This window comes from Amblyomma americanum, chromosome 6 (assembly GCF_052857255.1).
Source record: "Amblyomma americanum isolate KBUSLIRL-KWMA chromosome 6, ASM5285725v1, whole genome shotgun sequence".
NCBI lineage: Eukaryota > Metazoa > Arthropoda > Arachnida > Ixodida > Ixodidae > Amblyomma > Amblyomma americanum.
In genome coordinates, this window is record NC_135502.1 from 108,265,396 (window position 1) to 108,282,551 (window position 17,156).

The 17,156-nt window shown below is 48.2% G+C and overlaps 1 protein-coding gene across 2 annotated transcripts in view; it reads right to left on the bottom strand.

Annotated features, from left to right (window-relative positions):
* The window catches only part of tau (microtubule-associated protein tau), a 72,147-nt gene that overhangs the window by 23,430 nt on the left and 31,561 nt on the right, over positions 1 to 17,156 (bottom strand). For both annotated transcript variants that reach the window (XR_013306362.1, XM_077627734.1), the window contains exons 2-4: positions 7,815 to 10,798; positions 4,041 to 4,072; positions 1,971 to 2,103 (exon numbers count right to left, since the gene is read on the bottom strand). Coding sequence is in view for 1 of the 2 variants with exons in the window: in XM_077627734.1 (XP_077483860.1) it covers positions 1,971 to 2,103; positions 4,041 to 4,072; positions 7,815 to 10,785 (3,136 nt within the window). In the remaining variant the exon portion in view is untranslated. The remainder of the gene's footprint in view (positions 1 to 1,970; positions 2,104 to 4,040; positions 4,073 to 7,814; positions 10,799 to 17,156) is intronic.

Here is a 17,156-nt window from a genome sequence, read left to right on the forward strand (position 1 = left end):
TAACTGCCAGCGCTCCATATGCTCCCTTAATAAGTATTGATGAATTGCAACAATATTGTGCATCTACTTTTATTTCAGCGTATGTTCGCATGCGGAAGAGTACGTAAGTCACTGCACAACAAAGTACTCTTCGCTGGAACCACATGTGAACTTGAGCTCACGCCATTCATTCAACATAGCTGTTCCCAACATACGACGTGCCGTCACTGTGCAGCATTCTAGTTTATTTAAAGAGCATGAAGCGTTCCAGCTTGTCGAAGCAGATACCCCAACCTACTGAGCTCTTGATCGCCGTGTATAGGACCACGCGTGAGCAGTTGGAAATTTATTGTTAACTGCGAGACATCTCCAATGAAAACTTTCTAAATTAAAAAAAAATCACGCGTGAGCAGTTGCAAATTTATTGCAAACTGGGAGACATCTCCAATGAAAGCCTTTAAAATGTAAAATAAAAAATAAATAAATAAATAAAAACTCCCGACGTTTCGGAGCCTTCTTCAGAGCCTCCTCCATGCTGCCGCGCAGACAGGCACCGTGACCATGTTTATTTACTTATTTAGTTAATACTGCTAACGTCAAGGTGAGGCTGTACGCAGGAGTGGGAGGTATGAAGCACAGGGCAAAGTGAACAACATTTAATGTCCTACATTCTTGGACAAAGAATATTGTGAAACTGTAAGGACCCGCCGCGGTGGCTCAGTGGTTAGAGCGCTCGGCTACTCATCCGGATTACCCGGGATCGAACCAGACCGCGGCGGCCGCATTTCGATGGAGAGGAAACGCTAAGGCGCCCGTGTGCTGTGCGATGTCAGTGCACGTTAAAGATCCCCAGGTGGTCGAAATTATTCCGGAGCCCTCCACTACGGTACCTATTCTTCCTTTCTTCTTTCACTCCCTCCTTTATCGCTTCCCTTACGGCGCGGTTCAGGTGTCCAACGATATATGAGACAGATACTGCGCCATTTCCTCTCCACGAAAACCAATTTTCATGTCATTTCAAACTGTATGGTACTGGTGTAGAAATATTGAAGGTTATGGTCCTTCTTCGCATATTTAGCAAAATCTATCTTTTATAGTGTTTCCATCGCACGCCGTTTTCACTCGTCAGCACATACCACACATTCTTAAAACCTCTTCAGATAATAAAATAGCATTGCAAATTATGCCATTTAACAAAATCGCAAATTATTTCATCTGTCGAGAGGGATTAACAACCACTATAGCACTGCGCGACTGTCGGATGGCGCGTAGGTGAGCCTTCTTATATCGTATGTTTATTGCCTTTCCTACGTACCTTCACTACCTTCGATACCTTCTCACTTTTTTATTATAGTTGCAGCTGCATTATCGCATTTCTTTCACCTCCACCCGCATTTACATGCCTAGAATAGCGTGCGGTCCAATTCTACATTCCTTCACGCTCGAAACATATTCAACACGTGACCCAGCACAGCCGGCTTACCTTTGTTCCTTAAATGTTATGATTACGTCTACGCCGCCAATACAGTGGCATTCAGAAGAGTTACTGCCGCAGTTTTCGGCGAATCTCTGATAATTTTCTTCCCGATGTAGAAGTCGATAATTATAATAATTGGTTTTTGGTGGAAAGGAAATGGCGCAGTATGTGTCTCATATATCGTTGGACACCTGAACCGCGCCGTAAGGGAAGGGATAAAGGAGGGAGTGAAAGATCGACTTTTATGGCGCAAGGGCATCCATGGCCAAAGAGCGCCATGGCACAAGGTATATTCGGCTTCTCAAGGTGGGGTCAAAGACCAATTTCCCCAGCATTTCACCCTAAATAAGCCGAGCATCAGACCAGGGGAAAGCTTGTACGTATTGTATCACCGGTGGGTACTCGGTGGAACTGGGGACTGAACCCCGCACCTCCCGCATGCGAGGCGGGTGCTCAACCGCATGGCCACCGCTGCGGTACACGCGACGTAGAAGATGTTCGAGGGAGATCTCACTTTTCTGCTCGGATCCAGGCGTCCGCGCCGTCTTGGATGGAGAGGTGACGCCATTCTTGGGAGGCACGGTCTTCTTGGGCGACGGTCCGCCTTTCTCCTGGATGCTGCTGGGCTTCTTGGGAGAGCTGGGCGTCTGCGAAGGGCGGTCGAGGTTCATAAGCGTGCGCTTCGGAGTTTGTCTTGAAAGGGAAAATTAAGCCCTACATTCTTAAAGCAAGGACAGACAGATATAGATCGGCAGTACAGGATTTCGTTGTACCAACAAATTTTATTTGATGCGAATTTTCCCAATTCTGCGAATCTTCACATGGAATAATCAGCACTACTCTGTTTGTGCATTCCCAATCGCATCATCCCTCTACCCCAGAGCAGGGTAGCCAACCAGAACACCGTTCTGCCGGTTAACACCCTTGCTTTCCACCTCCTATTTTTTCTTTCTCTCTCTCTCTGTAGTAGTCCCCGTTTTATCTTTGATTTTCTGCCGATGATTATATTACAAATTAGTGTTATTATTTTTTTATTACAACACAGCCAACTAGCCGAGCAATATGCCTTTTGGCACCACGAACATTGCAAGAACCCAGCCAAAAGTCATAGCTTGTGCAGCACTTAGCACAGTGTGTATATGCAGCTATGTGAAAGAAAATCAGGAAGTATGAAAAAAGGGAGACGCTGAAGGAACACACGAATGATTAAGGGCAAGGTGCGATGTATGCCTAAAGAGTATCGAACTTTTGCTGATTTGTATTCTTTTCACTTGATTACGAAATACACAGTCCTCCACCACCATCTAACGTTTCGGACAGCAAAAAAAAAAAAACGCTGCTTCCGCGTTTAGCCAGCTGCGATAAGCAAAGCCAAAATTCATGCGCAACGAAGGCAGGCCGGGCTTCTGAGTAAGACTTCACACTCAGCTATTTACAGCTAAGAGGTACGACAATGCGCGCTTTCCTAGAAGCCGCGGTCACTAAGAGACCAGTCCACCTTCGCAGTCGTTTCTACCCAAACTCAGGGAAAATCAGTTCACGACTCGCATTTCAAGAATAATTATACTTCTTCAACGAATTCATAAAAAACAAACCGATCGCGCAGATTTCTTAACCGTTTACCGATGTAACCTAAACGCTTGCTTCCCATGCGAGTGTTTCGTAATACTTGGCTCGAAGAGGTTCTTCACTCAGTGCGTGGTCGCTGTTGTTTACTGAATGAAAGAAACATGAAAACAAAGAGGTAATTATGACAACCGTATCTAACTTCGGGAGCCACTCAGGCGACAGAAACAAACTTCCATACGTGACCTGGTTGGTGTCATTGCTTTTTATTTTCGTCTGTGTTTGCGCCTGTGCAATACGAATGCTTACAACCACGCCTAGGTTCGTACTGTTTTGCGGACGTGAGCCTGGTAAGATTTCATAAGGGTGCCAGCGCACCCTGCAGTAACTGCATTCATAGAGTTTCTTGCACGCTTGTTATCGTGAGTGCGGATTATTGATCTTTTTTTCTGCTATATCTAGTGGGAAGCATTCGTACGCCGGCCAATCATGCAGATGATAGATGGTTCTAGTGAATAACTGCTCCAGGCGTATGATGTCACCAAAAAAGCAATCACTGAGATATTCCAATACATCTATAACACATTCTGAGAGCGTTCTGTGAGCTGGGGCTCATAACGGGTGCGTTCGAACTCAAGAAAATAACTGCAATCTACAGCAGTTTGACAGCTGTTTACGTGATTAGAGAGGAAAAGCAAATGCTTCGATTAATAAATTAATTCATTCCTTCAAAGGTCACGAACAGGGTAGCACTACTCAAGCACGGAATACGTTCAAGCGGTTAAGATAACGAAAGCCGTAACAACTGCCATCGTGAAATAGGTATGATCGACTACTCTAATAAAAAGCGATTTTATTTGAATTTATAGCAGAGGCGAGTTCTGCAATGTGCAGCCATTTTCAACAACCCCAATACGACTAATATCCAAGTTCCGTAATGCATCTACACAAACTAAAATATTCCTGGCTCTTTTAACTACAGAAACGCGACTGCAGAACATCAAGGGTCATTACGTACCTTGGACTTTGCATCTGCTGCGGCTGAAGGCTCTGGAAAAATAAAAAGAGAAGAAATAAAAACTGAGTTAACTTTTTCTCTAGTATTTCCAACAGTCCAGCATAAAAGTTTTCAAAGTGATTTAAAGGACCCATTTCGAGAAATTCGTGCCCCTTTAAAAGGTCCAAACTAATGATTACCGACGTGCATTTGGTGCGGTACTACGCAGCCATACAAATTTACAAATCGCGAGCTCCCACGTAATAGTCTGCAGACAAAAAGTGCCTTAACGTTCTGGAAAAAAAATAGAAATATGCATTCCCCTGAGCTTGTCGTGAATGACCTGAAGATTACAGAAGACAGAAATTCTGCACGCCATCAGCAGGTCGTGCTCACGCTCTTAAACTAAATTTTCTCCTCCATGGTAATGACGGGAAGCTTTTCAGAAACGTGGTTTTGAAGATTATATCGCAAACTCTGGCGGTCCTCGAGAAAAATATACATGTCGTGTTTTTCCAGATGTAAAAGCGTTGCTTCTCCTCTGTGACCCTAATTTCCCTCGCAGCATTTAATTGCAAAATCAATCATCTGCGCCCATTTTAACGAAACAAAAAATGAAACGTAATTCGTCTCACCCACTGAGGTGATGAATAATGAAGGGTAATTATTTCCGAGATCGTAATGAAAAAAAAAAGAATAGTTTATGACGTAAGGTGCGCGAAGTGTTCAGATATTAAATAACTACGCGAAAATCTCATTAGACACGCCTGAAAGTACACGAGCTGCACAAAAGCTATTTTGCGAATGTAGCTTTGAATAGAATGTAACGCTAAAGAGAGATACGAGCATTACAACTTTTCTTTCAGTTCGCGGAAATAAACAACGCAGCAGGAAGACCATGTTCTTTCCATCTTAGGCCATACAATTCGCGTTTGTTAGTTCTGCTAGATATATTTTTTTTTCGCACAACAGAACAGTTATTATTCCTTTGAGGGCAACTAAAGGCGGATGCACGCATGAAACGTAAGCATTGCCACAGGCCATTTTTCAAATACTCTGGTGTGCTTTGTTTTCTGTATGGTTAGAGTCCGGCAGTATTTATATTGCAGATGCAACAACGTTGCCATAAATAAAGTCGCCTACCTTGCTTCATTTGAATGGTCTCTTGATTAGAATCCCATCAGCCCAACAAGACACTTCTTCGTCAGAAGCCAAGACAAATGGCCAGTTATACTTTCTTTAATATTCTCACATTGAGTTGCAAACGATCGATGTCATAGCGCCACTTCACGGCGATTTGTCGGCCGGCGCTCCCGCCTACTTAGAATCGACGCAACAGTCTCCAAGGCAAATTTTCGGATTTCTGAAAATACAATCAATGAACTTAGCCTTCCGAGGTATGTGCATTTCATTAAATCACCTCCTCATCAAATTTCATAAAATCATTGCTTACGATACCCCGCGTATCTTTCCAGGAAGAATCAAGTTCTGAATTTTGATAGACATTGGCGAGTGCATGTGCTCTTTGGAGCCTATCTTCTTTTAAATAGAGCGTGTTTAATGTTCTCTCATTATTTGATACACACTAAGCTGTGAGTGAGGGCACACTGAAAATGTAAATCACAGCAGGTAATGCTGAAAGAAAATATCCAAGGATGTCACCAAGGAACGGTAGCACAATTTCGGGTTGGCGTTTTTGTCAGCATTAGTTTTTGCGACCTGTACTAGTAGTTACGTAGTTATGAATCGATAGTGCTGAGCTTAGCCGGGAAACGCGGGGGCAAGACAATGTGGCAATTCCTTTTTGTGAGCCATATCTGAATTCTTAAGCACCCAGGGCGCTGAGATATTCGTTGCGCAGCTATGGTATAACCCAAAAAATATATTACTAAATTCTAAAATCTTGCGCGTAGGCAAGGCAAACAAAGAAACAAAGCACCGGCGTCCTATCTATGTATGCCCAGCAGAAAAAGAGCTTCATTTCCTAAAAACAGCTACCCTAAAACAGAAACCCTAAAAACAGCGCGAACTGGTTTCGAATTTCGCGCCAAAACTCGTTGCGCTTATTCAGAACACCATTTTATGTCAATGATAAATGTTTTATTACATTCCTTGCACAACGGGATGAAGTTTTTATTTTCGTTACATCGAATACTTTGAATAAAGCCTTTGGTTGTACCAAAGCTGAACTGTAAGTGGAGCTGCATTGCGGGCTGGCGTCCGTCTTTCTGAGCTGTTCGCAGAAGCCCGTTTAAAAAAATTATTTGGGAGCTGTATAGCCTTGAAGGAAAAACACACTGTTTAAACCGAAGGAGCAAACCGTTGCAAGTTTTACAGGAGAGCTTTTTCTCAGATTCCAGGCGTCTGTCATTCACGAACGCCTCAGAAGACTAAGCATGCGTCCTGTACAGCCGACAACAAACCATGAGGAGTACGACACACACTGACCTTTGGAGAGCCACCTCTGAAAAGGAAATGTCAGTAGGTAGGGAAGGCCGCGCGCCGTTGCGTCCTGCATGTTGTTTGCCCGCTGCAGCTCCGCGGAGCGTCAGGCAAGAAACTACCCCAAGACCTCGCCGTCTTTCAAACTCTTGGGAAAAAACTAGCGTGTTTACGTCGCCCACGCGCGCGGCGCGCGGCGCGGCTGGAACACGTGCGCAGCCATTCTCCACCCACGAGCGCGCGCTTTCCGCTCGGTAGCCACAACTCGGACGCGTAAGGCACGAGCGGGTGGCCCCCACGTCAAGGGCAGAGTCGTGAGTGGACCGCATTGGCCACGCGTCTGACACCGGGACCGACCAGCGGCCCTAACGGAGGCAAGGCCACTGAGATGCCACTACGAGGGCGCGCCTCTCCGCGGAGCGCACCTTGAAGCACGGAGGAAGAAAGAATGCAGGGGAGGCCATGACGGTGCTCTCTGAGAACCCGGAACAGTGGGAGCGATTTCCAGAGCGGGTGTTGTTTCGGGTACGTGACTATAGCCACTTTCAGCGGGAAAGGCTTGCCGTGGTGGCTTTGTTCAAAACGTAAACACAACATGGCAGCTTTTCTGCGGGGCCCAGAGAGCCACGCGATGCACGCTTGTCGATTGAGGAGAGGTTAAACGCAGCTAGTGAAGAAAACGAAAAAGAAAAACCAAACTTAGCAAATTGTACAAGTATAGCTGTTAGCGAAAAGAACGCTACCAAAAACGTGGCTACCGTTTTCCTGTATGTTACACCCTTGTCTGGATCGTCGCTTTTCAGGCTTTATTTTTCGTGTCACTGTCCAATACTTACAGAAATTAATTGAAAACACAATGCTTTCTGTCCTTTCGTTTCTCCACAATATCAGGCATGCAGCGCTAGCAATAGCAATCTATTGGTAATGACGCACCCCTCAGAGGACATCGCACATGTTTGACGAGAAACGTCGTGCTTGTTTCTGGCGATTTTTTTTTATGAAATTGTAGTCTGTAGGCTCATCTGGACCAGGCGCCAGCACGACTGCAATAAGAGTTAAGCACAGCAGCCTGCAACGCAGTGATTAGGAATGAGACTCCTTACACTGTCACGTCCCTGTAAGCTGTGGTTCCTTTTAAAGCCGAGACGGGAAATGTTAAAGCAGTTGTTAATTAGATGCCGTCAACTTCTCTCGTCTCACCGTACCGATCGAACGTTTCATCAACGTGCAAGTTTGGAGCACCAGGGGCATATAGAAGCAACAGTTTGCCCCATCCAATTCGCAAGGCGAAGTTGTAAAGCCTCTCTAAAGCAACTTCGAATTAAGCCAGCAGTAGCAGCGATCGGTGCCCACCTTTCTTGTCGAGAGTCCTTGGCGGACCCTTGCCCGTCGCGCGTTTCGAAGGCGACTTGGGCAGGCCGGCCTTCTTCTTGACGGCTTCTGCGGGCGGCGCTGCTTCGAGTTCGGAAGGGGCTGCTCCGTCGGCGGCTTCCTCCGTTTTCTTATCCTCGCACACGGCGTCGACCTCCCCCTTTTCGCCTTCTTCGCCAGCTTCAGCAGCCTTCTTGCTGTCTTCAGAAGCCTCCGGCTCAACTTCGGCGGCAGCGGGCGCTTCTTCCCCGCCTCGGTCCTTAGATCCTTCTTCCGTCACTTCTTCAGCACCGGCAGGTATCTCAGGGCCAGCCTTTTCAGTTTCTTTTTCAGCTGCGTCCGCTTCAGGCGTCTCTTCTTCAGCCACTTTTTCGGCGGCTTTCGGCTCTTCCTCTTCGAGCTTTTCTGCCTTTGCTTCCTTTTCCGCAGCAGCTTGCTGGGCTGCCTCCTCCTTGGCGTCTGCTGTCTCGGGAGCCTCATGGGGCGCGACACTTTTTTCTTCGGACACTGCGGTTTTGTCTTTGCTTTCTTCTGCAACGCTTTCTTCACCTAGAGCGGCGGCCTCTTCCTTGGAAGCGGACTCCGAAGTGTCAGGGACTTGTGCATCGCTAGGTGGCTCTTTCGCTAGTTCACTTGTAGGTTCACTCTCCGCATCTTTGCCTTCTTTTTCTGGAGCGGTGTCGGGAGCTGTCGCAGCAGGAACCTCTTCGCTTGTTTGAATTTCGTCGGAAGCCTTCTTCTCGGACACTTCTGGAGGGAGCTCTTGAACTTGGGATTCTTCTGGCTTTTGCTCTGCGGTCGACGCGTCCTGTTTTGTTTCTTTTTCTTTTGACGGTGATACTTCGGCGGCCGACGGCACTTCTTTACGATCTGCATCCAAGTGGGGGGAAGTTGTGATTTTGGACGTATCTTTAGCTGCTTCATCTTTGGGAGCGGGCTCTGGTTCCTTTGGCGACTTGTCACTGTCCGCAACGATGTCTTGCGCTTGCACGGGTTCTTCCTTTGGCGGAGATGGTTCGGAGGGTTTCTGAGCTTCTTGAGAAGGAGCGACCTGCTCGGCGTCAATGTCCTTGGCGGCCTTGTCTTCTCGTTTTTCTTCCTCCGTATCTTTTTTGACGTCGCCAACCACTTTGGCTTTTTCGTCCTCAGCAGGCACAGCTTCCGTCTCGTCTTTTTTCTGTGGAAGCGCGGCCTCAGCCTCTACAGCCTCTACCGTCTTTAACTCGTCAGCCACTTCGCGTTCAGGGGCAGATTTCTTTTCTTTCTCGGGGACTTCTGGCTGTGTCTCAGCTGGAGCCGCAGGAGATACTTCATCGAGTTTTTCAGCTTTCTCTTCTTTGGCATCGTCTTTTCTAAGCTGAGTTTTCTCTTCCTGCGAAACTCTCGATGCGGACGGTTGTGCATGCTCGTCGGCTTTCGCCTTTGCGTCGTGCCCATCGTCCACTTGTTTCGTCACTTCATGCGTGCCATTCGGTTGCGGCGCTTTGGCATTCGGATCGGTTTTAGCCTCACTGTCACTTGGAAGACCGTCGACTACGCTTTTCTTAGGCTCGTCCACAGCAGACTTCGGCTTGCTTGGCTCTTCCGATTTTGCGACTTCAGTCTTCTGAGGAGCCGGCTCGTCCGACACAGACGGGTACAACTGAGCCCTGATTGCTTCCTCGTCTAATAGGTCGTTTAGGACGTCGCTGGTCGCGTACGCCTCTTTCGGCGCAACTTCCTTCCGGATGGCGTCGGGGATGGCCGTCTCCACCGTGCCTGTGTGGCACGCTGTTGCTACTTGGATCGATTCAGTGACTTCCCGTTCTTGCACTGGTTCCGCGGGGCCGTTACCCTTTAACTTCTCCGTCGGTTCTTCGGGCACCGGTGCCTTCTGCCGCTTCTCCTCCACGACTTCCTGCGGCTGTTTCGCCTCACCCTTTCCAGCGCTAGCCCTCGATGGTTCGTCGTATACAGGTGGCGGCGGAATGGAGGATTTCGGCCTGGTGTCGTCCGGAGTCGGCTGTTTAGCATCTCCTTCGCCGGTCGCAGCGGGTTGTAAACCCGCGGCGTCTCCGCTGGGACTCGCAGGTTTCTCGGCCTGTTTAGTGTCTGGTTCCGGGGCGAGAGATTTACACGGCTCGGGGGACTGCCACGCTGCTTGGGATGGCTGCGCGTCCGCCACCTTGCCGTCGCCCACTTCGCTGGTTGCAGCGGCTTTTGTTGCTTCGCTGGCAGGCTTTGGAGCTTCGCTGCCGGCCTGCGCCGGCAGCTTTTCTCCGTGAGTGGTCGCCGCTGCAGCGGTGGGAGCGACAGCGTCGGCAGTTGTTTTGGCACCGGGCCCTTGGGCCACTTCTTCGACCTTCTGGTCAGCATGCGCTGGCGTCTCTTTCGCGCCGCTGTCTTTCGCCTCTTCCGCTTGTTTGGCAGGTTTCTTAGCCGCGTCGCTGTCGGCTTCGGGCTGCTTCTGCTGCGAAGGCACTGCACTGCCTCGATCGGCCGCCGGGGCTGACGGAGACACTTCCTCCTGCGATTTCCTCTCTGGTCCCACGCTGTCCTTTTTCTCCTCCATCACAGGCTTCTTCTCTGGCACTTCGGTGGAGACTCTGTCTGGATCGGGATATGTGCTCGGGGCGTCGCCGGACGATTTCTTCTCATCCGATGGGAGCTCACTCTTTGCAGGCGATACCGTCCGTTCACCGACTACAGCGTCACTCGCTGAGGGCGCAGCGGTCGTCGCTGGTGCGACACTCACACCGGCCTTCTCCTTTCCCTGAGCCTCTGCATGGCCGTCTGTGGCGACCGGCGCGGCGCCTGCTGCCCCGCTATGCTGCGAAGAGTCATGTCCTCGTGCTTGGTCGGCCGCAGTCGCCGAGGTGCTGGTGGCGTCCGCGGCCGCCGCCTTGTCGTCGCTTCTGGCTGCTGTCTGGGCGGCACTCGGCTGGGACACTTCCGCGGCGGTAGCCTTGTCCATGCGGCAGTGGTGTCTGCGCGCAAGCACACGATCGCCTTTCAGACAGCCTTGGACTGAAAGCGACAAGCGGAACACGCACTGTTCACTGTGGGTTCAACTAGAAGACTGCGGCACTCTGCGGCAGGCGATGCTACGGGTATGAGAGCGCATGAATTCCATGCGTGCCCAGGACACATCCTTTAATACCGTGCATTTTGTCTTCTGACAGGCTTTTCCTAGGAACACGAAACGACTCTTTAGCTTCTCTTACTTCAAGGGTAAATTTTTTTTTCTTTTTTTAGTCCTCGTAAGAGGAATAATGTTCTCATAGCACGTGCCTATTTTTCTCTTTCTCTCTCTCTCCATTTTGAAGTCAATTTATATTACCGGTTTCATCGTGTTTCGCTACTTTGTCGAGACACATTACAGAAGACCAACGCAACAAAGAGACAAACAGAAGCCCGACATTCCTTTACACACGCTGTAATAACCACTAGCCGAATGCCATCGCTATAGGGCGACCAACTTTGGCGTTATAATCGAGTCTTAGTTTATTGAACGCGATGATCAGAACATTTCCAGAACAAAGAAAGCCTCAAGATGCCCACGTTTCCGGTGTAAAGAACAAGAAGCCTAAAAAATCGCGGTCACAATGCATCTTGGTTTATTTTCTAGTTTAATGCGGAGGATCCAGGGCTGAAATCAAAGTTACTTGTGCTATAAAATTTGTTGCTGGGCTAGTTGGTGACACTTTTTGTTCTAGTTCTTCTTGTTCTTGTTCTAGTCATGAATGGCTGTTTTGCACGTTTCCATACTCGGGCGCATTTTGACTAATGTTCCAGTTTCCGTACTTGTGTCGCTAGTCGATAAGTATGATGAGTACTCTAATAACACGACACCGCTCCAGGACTCTACGCAAGCACGAAGCGTTAGAACCACGTTACACTCCTTTCATCACCACTAATCGGCTCCGATTTCTTTTTCCTTCTCGACGCAGAATGCCTCGCAGACTGTCACTGCGACTTTTTCTTATGGCAAAACGTGCGGCCTTAAGCAAGGTGCGTTTATTTACAGTAACGACTAGATATGCATGAAACCGTCAAGTATTTCCTTTCAAGCTACGTACAGAGCGCACAAAACAAATATTAGTACAAGTGATCGTGAGAGCGAATCGCGGCAATTAGGTGTCACGAATACACCGGGTGCGCCACTGACTGGAAATTTCCTACTTATTATTGAAGGAAGAGCGAGGGGACGGGGGGGGGGGTTAAGCATTCAGGCACAGCTGTCTTCTTTCAGCTTCACCCACTTGTTTATGTCGGGACAGCTGTCTTTTTGAAAAGTTTCCTCTTTCGGAAGTGATCTGTGTCAGAATGCGAAGAGGTCGCGTGCGTTTCGCGGTTTCTGTTTTGATCTTTTTGTAATTAAATTAAACTGCTCATACAAGCAGTGGTTTTGTCAAAGCTTGGTGTCTGAAGTGTTGCAAAAAACAAAAAGTGCTTCCAAAAAGGCTTTTTAAAGCACAAGGCCCCTAAACCATTTATGAGCAAGGTGCAAGAATCTCACGGTGACGTCACAACGAGTTCAGTCAGTTCTTGGTACAGATACATTTACGTAGTCTCTGTCATCTTAGACCCAATTTTTTCGACAAGAAGGAAATGTTCGAAGTAAGATCCAGAAGCAGCCAGAAAATGTGCCGCTGCTTCGTTCCTAAACAACAGACGATGTTTAGTCTGTATGGCAAGACGGGGCCTTGAAAATGCCATATCTAAGGCTAGCGCGGTTATCTTTCTCAACTTGCACTGAGCGGTGTTAAGAAAGTGGCAGCGGCCTAATTGAGCTTTAAAAATTGGCGACTCACATGACGTCGGCTCTATAGTGCTATATACACTCTAAACAAGAATCATCCTGTATGAGAGTAAGAAGGAGGTAAGCCGTCCTCTAGAGCACTCTCCTTTCGGGGCACCGTATCCTGCCTAAGCCTTCGAGTAGATTTTCATCTGAAAAAATAACGAATATTTGCGGTTGGCAACGCAAAAAACTTCCCTCTTCAAAGCATGCGAAGTTGTAGCAGTTATTATAATTTTACACGACGCTTCAATCTCTTTTGTTTGCTCACCTTAAGACCACCGGTGTCGCCTTTAAGAGTCTCCCTCCATAGACAGTTGCATCAAGTTACGATACTTTGCGGTGGGAATACACCTCAGTTGCCAAGAGTAAGCATTCCGTATATTCAGTGATCTAAATCAACACTACGGCTTGGGCAGCACACCCCGCCACTAAAAGAGGAGTGATCTATAGGACAGCTCACTGCCGTTTTACTCCCTTATAGTCTAGTTCGTCTGTAAGATGAGATAATAAAAGGTTTACTACTAGGGAATGTCCTCGCACGAGCCCCCACTGTTATGAATGCGACTAGCACTTAAAAGCGCGAGCCACCATAGCCAAGGGGCTTCCAGACTCACGGACGCCCCGCGAAGGCGTTTCTAAATTAGCATTGTGACAATAGAAACACCCCGGAATAACTTGCCGGTCCACGAAACAGCCGCACGACGACAGTCCGAGAGAAAAGCAATGTCGACAGATTGGAAAGCGAAATTAATTTTCCCGCCAAATGGGGCTTTGCTCGGAAGAAATACCGATGAATTTCGAAGCGAGGAGACAGCAATACTTGAAAGCTTTTTCTTTCTTTTTGCGCTTATGCGACGCGCTGTACGAAGTGCGGGGGGCGATAACGGCTCATCACACACAACTACAGCGCATTTCGTGTGGCAACTCGCAGGGCATTCTCGGAGCTCTAACATTAGCGTCGCCACGGATGTTTCCACGATGCGCGAGTGCACACCACACATGGAGCCATTAGACAGCGCATTTGGCGCGTTAATGGCTGACGGCGTTGGGACGCAACAACCTGGCCGCGCACGCGCGCGTATTTGCGCGGGCAGCCCACCACCCTCGACAAGGAATTCGACGCGCGCCTGCGAAGAACAACCGCGGCGTGTCTGTCCGTGGAAATCCAGCTGGGCCATGACTCTCGCGAACGCTCCGAAATTGCGGGCGTTCGCTGTTTTTGCCGCCATCGTAGAACGCCCATTATCCGACGGATGCAAGAGCGAGTCTGTCGTGCATATCCAACTGGCGTTTATGTGTCGGGTGAACATCGACGATGCCGTTTTGCTTAGTTCTAATAGCAAGCCTTCAGCTGTCTAAAGACCAAGTAAAAGCGCCTAAATCGAAAAATCTGGAGATTTTGAGCAGACGGTGGGCACGTTAGTCACAAGATGGCGTTGCATACGTCGTTGCCGTGGTTTGTACTCATTAGTTTCGGGAGTTCGGCTCTTTCAACGATATAGCGCTTCCATCGACAGTGATTCCAAACCTCGCATTTGCTTCAATGCAATACAGGCCCCTGCGCCTTAAATTTAACGCGGGGAGCCGAAGGAAGTATGCGCTGAACCAGAGAGAAAATATTAACGATGATAAGCGCTAGTTTGCACTTCGGATTGTGATGGATAGTGCCCAATCTGACAAGCGAGGGTCCAAAAAACGAGAAGCGCCCTGTTCAATTCGTTGCATGTTTATTTCCTTCCCTCATTAGTGAAAGTTAGAACTAACCATTACAACAAATGTACTTTTTGCCTGAAATGGTGAAGTAGAGTTTCGGAATACAGGAAGAATTCTGAATACAGCAAGCGCCCGAGTTCTTTCCAATAGTTTGCAAAGACCTGTAAGGAACTAGTAGAAACTACAAGATTAATTAACACTGATAAGTAAATAAATAAAGCGAACATCACAAAATAATCGTAAAAGCCCCCATATTCGTTTTACTCTGATTCCTAAAAGCACCGCGAACAAGCGGTAGTCTACAGAATGCTCTTGCAAGCCAGTGCTGTGATTAAAAAAAAAGAAAACATTCAATACCCCCTAACGAATTCAGGAAGCCAAATCTTGAGCAGAACCGACTTTCACTGATCTTCCCTTCCCATACTCCAGACGCCGCTCTCGCTGCGGGAGCTTGACGCATGGCGCAGTCACTCTCGCTTCTAAATTATGAGCTGCACACCCACGAATGACGTGGGGCCGAATATTGCCCTCCAAGCCTGATTCCAGCGCTCAAAGAATGCGCCACGAAGCACTTTTAAAGAGGACGGCAGGGGAGGGAGCGCGAGGGAGACAGGGTTGGAGAAGTGCTGCAACTCAAGCCTCTCTGCACTAAGAGAAAAAAAAAACTGGCAGTCAAGGCGCCGGTAGGCAGGTGCTAGAATTTGCTTAATGAGCTGTTCAGAGCATACGTCGAGCACCTCGTAAAGGGTTGACGTGCACCCCGTTTTATGACCGCGTGCCAGGCACGTCGCGGAGGCGCTTCTGCCGGCGCCATCGCCGCAAACAGTCTTGGTCGTCGTGGCGGACGGAGTAAGGCGCCGTAAACGGGTCAGGTATGCGTACGTGTCCGGTGTCTGCGCAGCGCAAGCTACATTATCAATGAGCCGCGCTCGGGGCTTGAAACGGCTCGATAACCGTAAAAGCGGGCCCAGTCCCCGAAGGTATGCGCTTCTTCTTCAACGCATGGTCACGTCGGAGAGTCTCTTGCGACACGCTGAAGATTCTCGAGGCGATGGCTGATGGTAATTCAACTCACAAACAGCTGTCGTTGAAGATTTTTGAAAAAATTTGGTATACCATATTATATATCCTCGTTTTTCGAACTTGTACCATGCCAGCTAAAGGAGCGACTGCGTAGAAAATTGCTAAAGTTACGTGGGCAATGAGCAGCACATTCTTGATTTGTGTCCTGCTTCCTCTGCTGGTGCTTGTTTACATTCATGATTAAACTGCGCGATAGAACGGGGACAGAGACAAAAACACGTCTCGTTCCCCGTTATTTCGAGCAGTTTAATCGTGAACGAGAAACACCAGCTAGCCCGCCAGAAAACCCTGTTAGTTTACAATATTACCCGTTGCAATAGGTGCACGACTGCATGCGTTATCCTCTGAGCTTGAACAGAGCCAAGTCAGTGCCCTCTAACAGCAATGAACAAATAAATATAAAAGCGAAACGCGGTGGTGGGAAATGACGCTGTCCTGCTGAGATGAAATCGCGTGTTCGATTCATGTTTGCCGCAGCAGCATTTCGATGGAGGTAAAATGTACGAATGCATGTGTGTTCATATTTCGGCTCATAATAAGGGACACCGGGTTTCCAAACTGAATGCGCCACTCTGCATCGTGGGCCACTCCACATAACCCACACTGTGTATTTAAGGCATGATATCTCACTTAACAATTCTCATTAGCGTGATATTAGTTGCCTATGTCTGAAACAGTCAACGACCATGGTAAGCGATGAAGATTCAGAGCTTACGTTTGGTTGTCGAGTTAATCCTAACGCAAACAGAAAGGATTCAGAGGTTCAAATTGACGAATTCCATCCTCCCGTAAGACTAATACGGCGTTTATTTTGGAAACCACCCCTGAAATAGCCAAGGCAGATCGCACGGCGCACCCAATGAACCTTCAGTGGATTCCTGCTCCCATATACACTGTGGCCGACGTAGAAATGAACGTAGCTCCCTATGCGCACAGTTTGACGCTTTTTGAACTTGCGCCGTTGCCAGTCTTGGAAACAAAATTTCAATAACTCGCAACACATCTTCGGCAATGGAAACGCCAGAATATGCGCTTTCATGACCAAAGTGCGAACATTCCTCCGCACAAACATGGCCGAGAAGTGCAATTCCTGACCTTCCCCGATCAGAATCGTGACGCGCACTCGGTGGTCTGAGATTGCAAGTGGTGTATTAAGACGTCTTCCTCCGTCTTTGACCGCGTTATTACAGCCTGTGCCTTTTGCGGTGTCTGTCATGTGGTTCATGAGCTTTGCTGTTTTTATTACTAACACCGCTCCTTATTAGCAAGTAATAACGTGTTCACCCTGCAACCTCGAAGATTTCTTAACGAATACTCGCAATATACCAGTATAGCGTAGTCTTTGTGCGAATAATTCAGGTTCTTTCACCTTATGTTGGTTTTTTTACGTTATTCTTCACTATTTCTATTAATGGTTCATTATTCATCTAGCAATTTACTGCCGTGGTGACGCGGGACGGATCAAAGCTACAGTATCGATATCAATTAGAACAAGAAACCCGGTCAGGCCCTTAGTCAGAACCTTTGTCAAGTGCCTAACCTGATTCAGGCGCTCGTACTCGATGCCGCCATGCAGTATTTTCGCAATAGACACCGCCAATAACGGTTCCAAATGGCGTTTGAGCGTGTGCAAGCAGTGACCCGTGTCCCTGGCCGGGTGCTTCACCACGGCATACCGTGAGGGCGCGCTGGCGTTCTGGCTTGAACAGGCACGAATACCGATAGCGTTTTGAAACGCTAAGCTC